We start from the raw sequence: 12,963 nt of genomic DNA on the forward strand, positions 1-12,963 counted from the left end.
GGCCGAATGATATATGCAGATGACACCCAAGTTTATGTTGTTTTGAAACGTGATTCTAACCATTCTGTTATTACTAAACTTGAAAGATGTATAAATGATATCAAAGCTTGGTCCACTGCTAATGATTTGAAGTTAAATGAGGATAAAACTGAGGTTATACATGTAGCATCTCGATTCGGAAAGTCCTCTCATTTACCATCTGTCGAAATTGCTAATGTTCCGATACAACCTGTCAAAAGTGCACGTAACCTTGGTGTCATCTTTGAAAATGATCTTAGGATGGATGATTATATAAAAAATATTTGTCGCTCAGCTTCATATGCCTTGTACAAGATAGGTCGTATTAGAAATTTTCTTGATCAAAAATCTACCGAAACGCTTATACATGCATTTATTACATGCCGTCTTGATCAATGCAATAGCCTTCTTTATGGCCTTCCGGACTCGCACATTGCAAGACTCCAGAGAATCCAAAACTCTGCTGCCAGGCTTGTAACACGCATGCGTTCTTGTGAACACATCACCCCAGTACTTCGCGAATTGCATTGGTTGCCGGTGAGGTACCGCATTATGTACAAAATCTTAGTTTTAACTTATAAATGCATTCATGAAACGGCACCAATTTATCTGCAAGAATTAATCGAGGAATACAAACCCTCCCGCAGTTTACGGTCATCTTCACAATTAAACCTCGTATCTACTTCTGTGTCAACTCTTTCTTATGGTAATCGCTCCTTTCGCAAAGCTTCTGCTGAACTTTGGAACAGATTACCTTTAAATGTAAAAAACTGTCAAACTGTTAACCTATTCAAAACTAGTCTCAAGACACATTTATTCAAAATTGCGTTTGATGATTAATTACTCTGTTCACTTTGACGTGTATTCCATATGTATTGTAATTTGTATGTCTATTTGCATTTTTAGTTTTGTATAAGATGTAATTGTATATCAGTCTATTTTGTGTGTATAGCGCTTAGAGACTTCGGTGGTAAGCGCTTTATAAGTAACGTTTTTATTATTATTATTATTTATGTGCAAAAAGAAGGAAAGAAAACAAAAATGAGACAATTTTGAACCTCATGTTAATACATGTATCTCATACCTAACTGCTGGCTTTCTTTCAATGGTACATTACTCTACAGTTATTGCAAAACATCCTCATGACCTCAGCTATGCAAACAGGTTTTAATGATTAAAACTGCTTCACTGATAGCAAAAGGCCTAGGTTTACCGGTAAGCAAGTATTTCAACTGAATCATGTGCATGGAACTGATGGAACAACAACAAGAAGTCTTGCACTTACAAACAAAATACAGTGAAATTGATGTTGCAGCACAAAACTGTGCAAAAGTACGGGGAAAAAATCCACTTATAAGATATTTCAAAGAAAGTTTCCTTTAACACACAAGTCTATGAAAATGATTTAAATCACCAATTATTGTTTTGTACATCAGGGCGATTGAAATCATGATTTAAATTGTGTAAACCCTCGTGTTGGTGGTTCAGTCTTTGACCCATCTTCTGTTCTTGATAAACCTTTACACACACTTCCTTCAGTAGTCTCTTGATCAGCACCTACACAATGCCATCTCACATATGCATCATGTCAATGTTTCTTGATAACTCCGCTTCCATAGCCATCTAAAAATAAACAAATAAGTAAACCATTCTGTGATCAATTTCAATACAAGAGCAGTGATTGACAAAAAGAAATAACAGGACAAGCAGAGTGAATGTTTGTTCAACAATTAATTTAGAATTTATGCATCAAACATAAATATTGAAATTAACTACAGATGTGTAAAATGGCTAATATGTGTTATGTCCCATTTGATAAAAGAATGTACCGGTACATTTATCTTTGAACGCATACCGGTAAACTGATGTTTGATTTAATTCAAATAAAACAAGACATTTTTATACTTGTGAACAAGTATGAGGTGGTCTGTCTTAATGTGTAAAATTCTTTTATGGAAATTAAGATGATGACTAAGATAATGAATATAATGTCACTATGCCAAGTTTAGTACTCTGTACCAAGTTTCACATGATTAACAGTGTCATTTAGGAGATATAGACACACCATCAAAACAAGGTTTTGATGCTCTATTGGCGCAATGTTTCATGACATCATTCATATTCTTAGAGCTGATTATGACTATCAAGGACTACATAACTTTACCAAGTATCAACTTGATTGACACTGCCCTTTTGTGGATATAGACATAATGTCAAAACAACGTTTGGACACTTTGTTGCTCCAACATTGAGGCGATGTTCTTGATATTCGGAGAGCTGATTATGACTATTTTAGTACTATAACTGTACCAAGTTTCAAGTTGATTGTAAGACTGTAAATATTTGCGAGTGGTACGTACCAATTGCCTTTTAGCTTCTTCTATCTTCACCTTTGCTAATGGTACATTAGGAGGGAGATTCTGGTAGCTATCTAGTTTAGCTTTGAGTGGAGACAGCCTGGTATCAAGTGATTCTAATTCCTGAAAATAAGAACAAATTTATAAACAATTGCTTTGTTTTCTCTCCTTTCAGCAACATCATTTTTAATAATGATGATAATAATAATACTCTGGTTTCTTATACGGTTCCGGTAGTGCTAAATACATTGATGATGTATGATAGTGCTTTACAGATATATTATTAACTGCACACACAATGAGTGATTTCAAGTACGGTGTTCGGTGTTGGTGTTGGTGTTGAGAGCTTGGAAAGGCTGCTGAACCGAGCTCCAACACCGACGGTCAGTTTAGAAGAACGATACCGATCACGCGCGTGCGCGTGCGTGCGCGTTATCGATAGCTCAACACCAGCCTCAGCGCCGAGTGACGTCCTACTTTACAGGCGAAAAGTCTTGCGGTAAAAGCATAATCCATTCAGAAATTCCAATAAATAACACCATGTCGAATATCAAATGTAAAGTCATATTAAAAAATCAATAGATAAAATATAATTTCTCTTGAAATACATATGCAGCTCCCAGGATTTACTTCTGTTTTGACTTTAAAATGGATTTTTACCTTGGCATGATCGTGAGATTCGTGCCAGATATCCGCATAGTTACCTGCATAGTTACTGCAACACCAACACCAACACCGAACTTGAAATCATGAATTTCCCAATCCCTAGGGGCTGGTGTTGGTGAATGGAAAAATTACACGTAAATCGTCAACACCAACTGTAATACTCGGTTCAGCAGACGACATTCAACACCAGCCCTCAACACAGACTGCCGGAAATGCGTCATATTTCCAGAGGTCAATCCCAACACCAGCCTGATTTCAAGTTCGGTGTTGTGGCTGGTGTTGGTGTTCTCACAACACCAACACCAGCTTTCAACACCGAACTTGAAATCACTCAATGTAAGCACATTTTCCACTCCCTTTGAAAGCATTCCAGCCAGGCACTATTTTAAAGACTGTTCACAATGCTGAGCAAGCTCTAATGAAATTCAAAACGTTTTATAAATGCATATCATATCACTAATTTAGTAACTTCAGATTATAAGTGAGTCGAAACAATCATGACATTATTAATCCCTTTTTTCTTCAAAGTTTTACTGATCTATTTCTCTATGGTATAATTTTGCTTTAACTCAAAGCATATATTAGAGCAACGTAGCCTGACCCTATAAGTTATCAAATGAAGGAATTTTCCTGATTATCTAGCATGTCTTTGAAACATGAACAAATAATTTCTCTCCATGTTATTTATGACTTTGTCTTGAAGAGAAATAGAAAGAGAGGAAGTATTACCTGAGATAATGCAACCAGACTCTGATGGTACAGAGATGGTTCCACACCGGTTTCACGTAACTTAACCTGCAGAGAAATATACAAAGCACAATATTTATTTCCAGATGAACAGTACAGTTATATCAGCACAATGTTCATTACACTAGTAATTAAAAAACAGTGATTATTTGGAGGATTTCATACCTAGACCTTCAAGCTTATATCAGGTTGGGGATCTTACCTCAACATTAATATTAAGATTACAAATGCATTTCATAGAGAGTTAGTAGTTGATCTTTGACCAATCCTTTTACCCATATTCCAACTTAAATGTATGGAAAACCAAATAAACACAATAAGTGGTATGAGAATAGGTCTTTTCCTTCTAAAACATAGGCAAATAAAAATGATTTGAAGAAAAAATGTTATGTATGAAGAGGTACGATGAAAGAAGTAGACAAGATTAATTGTCAGAAATGTTCAAACATTCTGCTACAGTAATTAATGCTAGATACATGTTTGTTACCTCAAGGCTTTCAAGTTGGTTGTCATACTCTCTAGATTTACTATGATAGAACCCGGTCTGTCTCATCCTATCTTCAAGCTTAGGTCCTTCTTCCTTTGCTTGTTCCTCTAAAGATACCATTGCTCTGTAAACAATCAAAGAGGAATGAAAGCTTCAGTTCATAAGATGAAAAATTTAATTCAAGCATATTCTAATTCATGTACATCTATGTACATGTAACATCTAACGAACATTAACCAAGAAAAGAACAGAAATGTGGAATTTTAAAGCCCACAGGGAGTCATGGAAGGGCAATCCAACCTTTGTAATAAGTTCATTTGTACACTGTATAAAAGAAGAAAAATATGTATTTAGTAAATTTATTTACATTCAATTTTTCTCTCAATTTCTGTGTACATGTATATGATATCATTATTTATTACGACACATTGATGGAATGTGTTTTTGACCGTATAGAAAATACAAGAAGAATTACATATACATATAGTTAGTGATTTAATCTCCAAATTAAAAGGAAAAAAATGTTTCAGACTTTAAAAAACAGAATTCTCCAAATAAGTGCCCCAAATTAGGGATGTGCCTTTTTTTTAAAAATATATATGAGTTTGCCTTATCACATTATCATGCTAAATCATTTGAATGACAGAGCTTCAATGTCAATGAAAATACTCACTTCTTCAAAGACTCAGTTTTAATCATAGCTATCTTGGTCTTATTGAAGAGCTTCTGATTTGAGAGATTCTCTTCCTGCCGCTTGTCTTCCAAAGCTACCAACTCCCTCGTTAAATTCATCATTGCCAGATAATAACTGAGGAAGAAAAATTATACACTCTTATTATAGCAGTTTATGGATAAGGCCAAAAAAAAAAATTGTTTGGTTGTCCTCGATTGCTATTCTGGAGTAGGGTTTGATTTTTTTTTTCTTCTTTTTTTTCCCCCATTTTTTAAAATATTTTTTAATAATTTTTGTTCCATTAAAAAAAAAAAATCATTGGGATTGTCAAGCATTTAAACAAACAAAGTCTATAAAACACTTTAATATGGTAAAAGACTAGTTTAATGTACAATGAATATCGAGACCATTACAGAAAGTATTTTAGGCTTTGATATACAGCACCTTTTAAATCTCCATTGTACTACTTATAGCTACTTGCACCCTCTATGTAGCAAACAATGCCTAATCGGTGACCATTGGTCCCCCATTATCCTCTTTATCTTATATTAACTGAGAGCTGATTTGATGAGATAACCACCTGTCCAGTGACCTTGCAGGGTGGTCTAATCCCTACTGCAAACTAGTACAGATGGGCTTTAAAATGAGTTTAAGAATGCTCAGAACCTGATTTGAATGAACGGCATTTTGACATAATTTTGACAAAATAAAAATGGCAAGTTTAATAAATACCTAATTGCGTACTGAAAAGACCAAAATGGCAACAGGACGCATTTTTGATCCTTGCAAATGCATAAAATGGTATGTCTGGCATTTAAGATTGCTCCCCCCCAAAAAAAAAAAAAAAAAAAAAAACTAAAAAAAAAAAACTAAAAAAAAAAAAATATTGAATAAACAAAAAAAAATTGAATTAAAAAAAAAAAAAAAAAAAAAAAAAAAAATACGAGCGGCCCGAAAATGACGAGCGGGCGGTCGGGGACAACCAAATGATTTTTTTTTTTTTTTGCCTAAGAGGCAAACACTCTGTATGTGGTATCAAAGTTAACAGAGAAGAACAACCAACATTGACTGTCAAGTAATGAGATCAATCAAAATGAAATATTTCATTACCCACCTTGAGGAACCATATTCTTTTAATTCAATTTAAGGGGGAAAATGTGATGATTTGCAAATATTATTATGAAGTAGAGCGAGAAGCGATTATCTTGATGGTCATCTTATGTGTTACGAGAAAGGGATAGATTCATAGAAATGGAAGATGCCAGACGATCATGGCGAAAAATAATTTTTAGTTCAATGTCATATTTTTATAACGTGGAATCATAGCATATATAAATTTCAGCCCCATTCCCTAATACTCCATTGCATCATCTTGTAATTAGATGCATCCCGATGGTCCCATGGGAAATTTGAGTTGTACAAGTAATCATAATAAACTAAAAATGAGACGATTTACTGTGAAACAAGATTCATACTGAGGAAGATGCCAAACTTGAATGTTTAAGAAACTTACTTGCTGGCTGAAGTAACTTGTAGTTGAAGAGTTTGAGCAACATTAGTAAGTGTCCTTAGACTAACATTACCGGATTGTGAGAGACTGCTTGGTGACAGGCCAACATTTTCCACTATGGATGACAACCGCTTCTCTGAAAATGGAAAATATAAGAGACTGGTGAAGATGTAAACTTTCATTCACCATTTGAATTTAAAATTAGATATGCAGATAATAAATAAGTAATTCATATCCCTTGTAAATTTGATGTTTTTTGTATTTTTTGTAGAAGTCAGGCAAGGGGGTGTTTTATCCCAACTCTATACACTGTGTTTGTTGATGGGCTCATTAAAGAATTACTTGAGAAAGGGCTGGGTTGTGTCATCAATGGACGTTATTCAGGAGTTAATGTTCTGGCTGATGATGTGGCTCTTGCTAGTAACTCTGCCGGCGACCTTCAGGAGATGTTGGAAGATGTTGGAAGACGATGGCGCTATAAGATCAACTCCTCCAAAAGTGCTGTGGTAATAAGCAAAGGTAGTAAAGGTACATTCCAAACTTCATGGACTGTTGGTGATGCCATTATTGCGGGGAAAGTTTGTCACCCGCATCTTGGAATCCAGAAGTCGAGTGTTCGCAGGGATCCAACTGATGAGATCATTGGGAAGGGTCTTCATACTTTACATGCCCTATCAGGAGCTGGTGCTTACTCCAGTGGTCTTATTCCCATTCTGTCAGCTCGTTTGTGGAAGACTTTCTGCATCCCAAGAATATGGCTCTTCAATCTTTAATTTTACCAAGTCAATGTTAACTAAACTGGACTGAGTATAATCTCATCTATTCAAATAGATCCTGGGTGTACCCTTATCTGCAGCAGATGAAATAATCTACCTCCTCAAGGACCTCGTCCCGATGTCTCATCAAATTGACCTTAATAAGCTCCTCCTTCTTGGTCAGGTCCTCAATCTTGACAGTGGAAGGTTTGAATCGCGGACTTTTCTAGCAGCTTTCGCGGTGAATGCTCCTTCCATCCAAGCACTCCGATGTATACTGCAGAGATATGATCTTTCTAATCTTGAGAGTTTGATGTCTACTCCATTTTCATATCTCAAATGGAAGCGGTTGATTAAGTTCAAGATTAAAGATGTTGTACATGCCAAGACTGTTGTCGCTGTACTCTCCAAGTCGTCCATTAAGTATTGGTCAGGCAAGATACCTCTGGATCCGCATCTACTCTATCCACAACATTCTTCGTCTTACATCATACGGCAAGCTCTTTGGCTGAGGGCTCAACTTCTCTCCAACACGTATTTGGTTCAGACAAGACTGTGCAAGATCCAGAAGACATATATGGAGCACTTATGTTTGACAATTAGAGACAAGGAAAATGACAGATTTCCTTTCAATTTGAATGACTAAACATGGCCTGTCTCCTCTGAAAGCTAAACTAGATAGCTACCAGAATCTCCCTCCCAATGTGTCATTAGCAAAGGTGAAGATAGAAGCTAAAAGGTAATTGGTACGTACCACTTCCAAATGTTATACATGTATTGTGATATGTAATATGATATGTCCAAACGTTGTTCCAACATTATGTCTATATCCGCAAAAGAGCAGTGTCAATGAAGTTGATACTTGATAAAGTTATAGTCCTAAATTGTCATAATCAGCTCTATGAATATGAATGATGTCACATCAACATTGCGCCAATAGAGCATCAAAACTGTGTTTTGACGGTGTGTGATTAGAATATACTTTTTTTGGTGGACAGTTGCTAAAATCTATTTTAATTTATCATTATTGATTTACCAATAGAAGCCATTGGAATGACACTGTCTCTGAAATGACACTGTCTATCATGTTGAAACTTGGTACAGAGTACTAAACTTGGTATAGTGATAGTATATCATTATTCACTTTCATAGTCATCATCTTCATCGTCATGAAAGAATTTTACCTTCTCCATGGTACTCAGTGGTCTTGTCGTTAAGATCATCAATCAGGATTTGTTTATCTGTATCTCTCTCCTTACATCTCTGCATCAGATCATGTAGCATCACCACCATCTTGACATTAATCTCATACTGTGGGACTGTGTGATCTCCAAACACTTCCTCCAACCAACATCGCACCTGGGAGAAAATTACAGTTTGAAGAGGGTCTTTTAACACTGAAAATTGTAATATGGATTTCTTTGACATAACCAACAGATAAACTGAACAGGAGACAATCTCAGATTCCAAATTCACAGATATAATGAGAATCAAATAATAATAGAATTCTAAAGGACGGGAGTTTGTAGATGCGCAGTGCACTGAACTAAACTCTCAGATAACCAAGGGGCACTCATCAAATGTTTACATATATGTATGTGGATATAATATAGTCCAATACTTCTAAACCAATACTGCAATACCCTCTTACATAGTGTTAGCAAAGACAAATGAGACCATTCAGTTTTCTGTTCTCTACGCTCTATTAGCAGGGGCATAGATAAGGAGAGGGGACGATGGGGGCAGTTGCCCTCCAAAATGAAGGGAAAAAAGGGAAGAGAGCGGAAAAGGGAGGGAGTGGAGGAGAACTCAGAAAGGAGAGCAGAGGGAGAAAAGGACCTCTTTGAATTTTCCTAACTACACCTCAGTGAAAGCTTGCTCTTCATGTGGACAAGAGTCAACAATTAAGATCTTTAAAAACTGACCCCTCCATCATACCCCAACTTCATGTAAGAGCAACAAAATTATTATTGAATTCGAAAAGTAAAAGGAAAGCGGATTTTTGTCGTACAGACTATTTAAATATCCTCTTTCTAGGAATCAGTCGAAAGACCCAACTATTTTGTGAGGAAACTCAACCATCTATTAAAGCCTAGGCTAATTAGGAGAGTTAAACTTCTCCTCCAACCTCCTCGAAACTTACAGCTCTTGTCCTTTTTTACGAAAAAAAAGGCTCAACCCGACACTGAGCTCTACTCTTGAGCTCTCCTGCCAACTTAACTCCAGGGAGCTGGTTCCGACACCGGAGCTCCCTGGAATTACTGCCTAGATCTACTCATCTTGCCCGGATTCTAAGTAAATTACTAAGTTACAATACATCCACCAAATTCACTCTAGAGTCTATGTGCCTGCTACTGTACTACCTATAAGCTTTCTGACTCTATACCGGCCCCCACCTATCACTCTTCTCAGTCTCTCTACCAATTTCAGTGATCCGACCAGAGTCACCAGACCCACCGGTGATATGTGTCTGCAATTGGCGTAAAGTGTCCACTCGATTTGTTAACGTTAATTTTCAGAAAACTTTTAATTGAAATGTTTGCCGTATTATTTAGATGTTTTTGTGTTTGAAGTGTTATGTTTGCAAGATAGTTGAGTTGCAATAGATTTTAAATATCAGTAGCAAATTTATCAGTAGCAATTTATTGCAATTGATCAAACGCAAGTTTCTGTTGCAAGAAGCCAACTGATCGACGTTATTTTATATTTGTGAAAACGACCGGATGGCCGAGCCTAACTAATTTCTCAATTGTAAGTGTAGACTAGATCGATCTAATCCGCATGTCAGACCATCATGGATGCTGTTATGTAAGGCAGTATTTAATCAGCGGGTTTACCCCGACACTTTTTCATTAAACGATAAAAGATCATTGAGGCGAAAGGCGGCTGGCGGGTAATTTTCGATTAGACAGCAAAGAAAATAGAGTCAGTCGGCAGTGAGAACGGGAGAGAGAGATAACGAAAGAGAGAAAAGTAATGGTAGACTGACATAAAAATAGAGAAGGGAGAGCCCAAGAGGGATGAATGAAAAGATAGATGAAGCTGGAGGAAGACTAATTAAACTCCAGGAAGCTCCAACACCGGCGCCGGTGTTGGAGCATCCTGGAATTAGAGGAAGACTAGGGTTTGTGTGAGAGAGAGAGTGGAGATATGCACACTTAAAGGTGATTTTTAAGTTGTAGGACGCATTTCGCCAGTAGACTGATATCGCCGTGATATACGCGACGATATTTGCCGACCCAAGACACATATCGCCGAGGACGGACGCGTATTGCCAACCAATTTTCGCCGTTCTGTGTCCTAGGACACAGAATTCAGAATGCCACCCTCTAGCCTGTGACACGGGTCTGGCGCTAGCTGGCGCTGGCCTTATACAGCACGCGCCTGGGGCTCGTTCCTAGAAACCAACGACAAGACAGTTGAATAATCAAATGACAAAACTTCAACATTCCAATTTCCAAACGTTAAAAAAACATGTTTTATTCATTTTACACATTTGAAGATAGAATTTATCTCGAAGGCAATATGGGTCTGAAAACGTGGCAGATTACCCAACCCCTTAAGGATTTTACAATATGTAAAGAAACGCATAGAATAATCAGTTTATAAAAGTGGGAAAAACCTAAAATATGAACATGGCATAGACTATTTTCAAAAGATTTTCTAATGTAAAGAAATGATAACTTCCTGTAAAAGTGAATGTGAAGAAAGATCATAGCTGTAGGATTTATTGTCCTTTCTTGCTAGCCATAGATCTAGTCTACCCAATAAATGACACGTGATGGCGCTGCCCATCGACTAAATACCGGTCCGTATAGTTATGACAGAGATGTTGAAGGCATCATAACTCCTTAGTCAGGAAGTTGTCCTTGGCCTTGATGTTAGCAAAGAGGGCTTTGTGAAACACGTAGCGGACAAGTTGCTCACTAACCCTGATTTAGTCAAGAAGTTAGACTTAGTCTATGACGGTTTCTAGGAACGGCCCCTGGCGCTCCATAATAAGGCCAGGGGCCGTTCCTAGAAACCGTCATAGACTAATTCGAAGCCAACGGGACGGGTACGGGACGGGTACGGGACGGGTACGGGTCGGAGGAAGGACAAAAAGCAGAAGAAGAAGAACCATGAGAACCGCTGTCGCAGCTAGCGTAGCTAGATCTACAAAGGAGCAGTGGCTTATTTATTTCACGAGACTACAGAACTTCAATTTAAGCATTATTGTTTTTGTCTAATTAATTTAACAAGCAATGTTTCAATGCACAAGGTAACTTACTTCTCTATGTTTCTCCTTGACTTCGTGGTTATCGGCCATTGCTTTTTCATTTGTTTTGAGATTTCGGAAACTAGCGCCACACTACATTATGGAGCGCCAATTGTAGATAGCAGACACGTTCAGGATTAGGCTAGAAGTATATACAGGGTGGCACAGCATCCGAAACGGCATGAAGCTGTTAACAAAATATAAGCAGTGGACAGAGTACAATTTGCATAATTAATGTAGTTTGCACAACGTATAGTACCGATATATCAGGGTTATTACCTGATAGTAAGCTAAAGTAAGCTAAAGTGTATGCCTATTAGATTTAGATACTGACATATCAAAGATAATTATGGAGAAACTGGGAGGGCATGGCTAGCTAACAGTATCAAACATCAAAATGGTTAGTTTCTGGTTAAGAATAGTAAAAGGTTCTCCCTCTAAATATTCAGTCAAATTTTATTTTTTGCAAAGGTTAATTAGTCAGAATGTAGATATGTCTACTTCTTTCAAGTGGTTATCTTGTATTGAAAAAATATTGAACCATGCTGGTCTTGGTATTGTTCAAGCCTGGTATTGTTTGGCTAAAGCAAGGGGAAGGATTTAGCAATAGTTGGATACTGAGCACTCTGAAGTTGAGATTAAACGATATTTCAAAACAAGATGTGATGGCAACAATTTGGACAAACAGTGTGTGCCTGAATTATAGGATCTTTAAAAAGGATTGTCTAGTTTGAAAGGTATTTAGTTTTGCTGAGTAAAAAAGATAGAATAACACTGAGCCGTTTTAGATGTACCGTTTACCAATTATTCAAAGAAGCTTTTAATGAAATTAGTATTGAATGCCCATGTTGTGATATGCATGAGTCTGGTGATGAATTCCATTATGTTTTTGTATGCCCTTTTTCAGAAAGGAAAGAGAGTTATATTTAGGTCGCAAAGTAATAGTTAAACGCCCTTGCACATTACACATGTTGAATATATTTTTATATTCCGGTATAGGACAGCTGAAGAAATCAATACTCTTCTTAAGGGTGATAATGTCATATTTTGCTGGTCTATATACATGTAAATCTTAACAATGTCACCCATAAAAAGGAATGTTACAACCCGAAGTGGTAGATTAATTAAGCAACCAACAATTCTTGATCTGCAGTACAGTCTTTCTTTATAGTTTTGATGGTTTGTTTGTTCTTTTGTTCTTTTTTTGTTGTTAGTATACTTTTTGTTTTTGTTTGTCTTATTACATTATATTCCATTATGTTTTTGTTTGTCCAATGGACGATTATGCCGTATTTTGTTAGTCTACATAAGTCTTAACAATCCAATCACAACTCACTTACATGTACAAAAATGAAACTTATAATTTCTTATAGTTAAGACAATAATGTATTTTTTTTTTTAAATTTAAAATTATTTTTTGTTTTTATCTTTCTTTTTCTTCATGTTTGTATTTAGATTGTTCATGTGGTATTCTCCACTTTTCATGTATGCT

At 36.5% G+C, this 12,963-nt stretch overlaps 1 protein-coding gene across 1 annotated transcript; it reads right to left on the reverse strand.

The window, feature by feature from the left end:
- Positions 1-1,244: 1,244 nt before the first annotated feature.
- LOC100893061 (HAUS augmin-like complex subunit 1) lies at positions 1,245-11,630 on the reverse strand. The gene is made up of 8 exons (XM_003725757.3): positions 11,484-11,630; positions 8,398-8,572; positions 6,462-6,594; positions 4,949-5,083; positions 4,276-4,399; positions 3,771-3,836; positions 2,379-2,498; positions 1,245-1,641 (listed from the first exon to the last, which is right to left on the reverse strand). The coding sequence occupies exons 1-8, from the start codon at positions 11,520-11,522 to the stop codon at positions 1,591-1,593; spliced, it is 843 nt and encodes a 280-aa protein (XP_003725805.1). The 5' UTR covers positions 11,523-11,630; the 3' UTR covers positions 1,245-1,590.
- Positions 11,631-12,963: the final 1,333 nt, after the last annotated feature.

Source organism: Strongylocentrotus purpuratus, unplaced genomic scaffold, assembly GCF_000002235.5.
Source record: "Strongylocentrotus purpuratus isolate Spur 01 unplaced genomic scaffold, Spur_5.0 spur5_scaffold_9, whole genome shotgun sequence".
Lineage (NCBI taxonomy): Eukaryota > Metazoa > Echinodermata > Echinoidea > Camarodonta > Strongylocentrotidae > Strongylocentrotus > Strongylocentrotus purpuratus.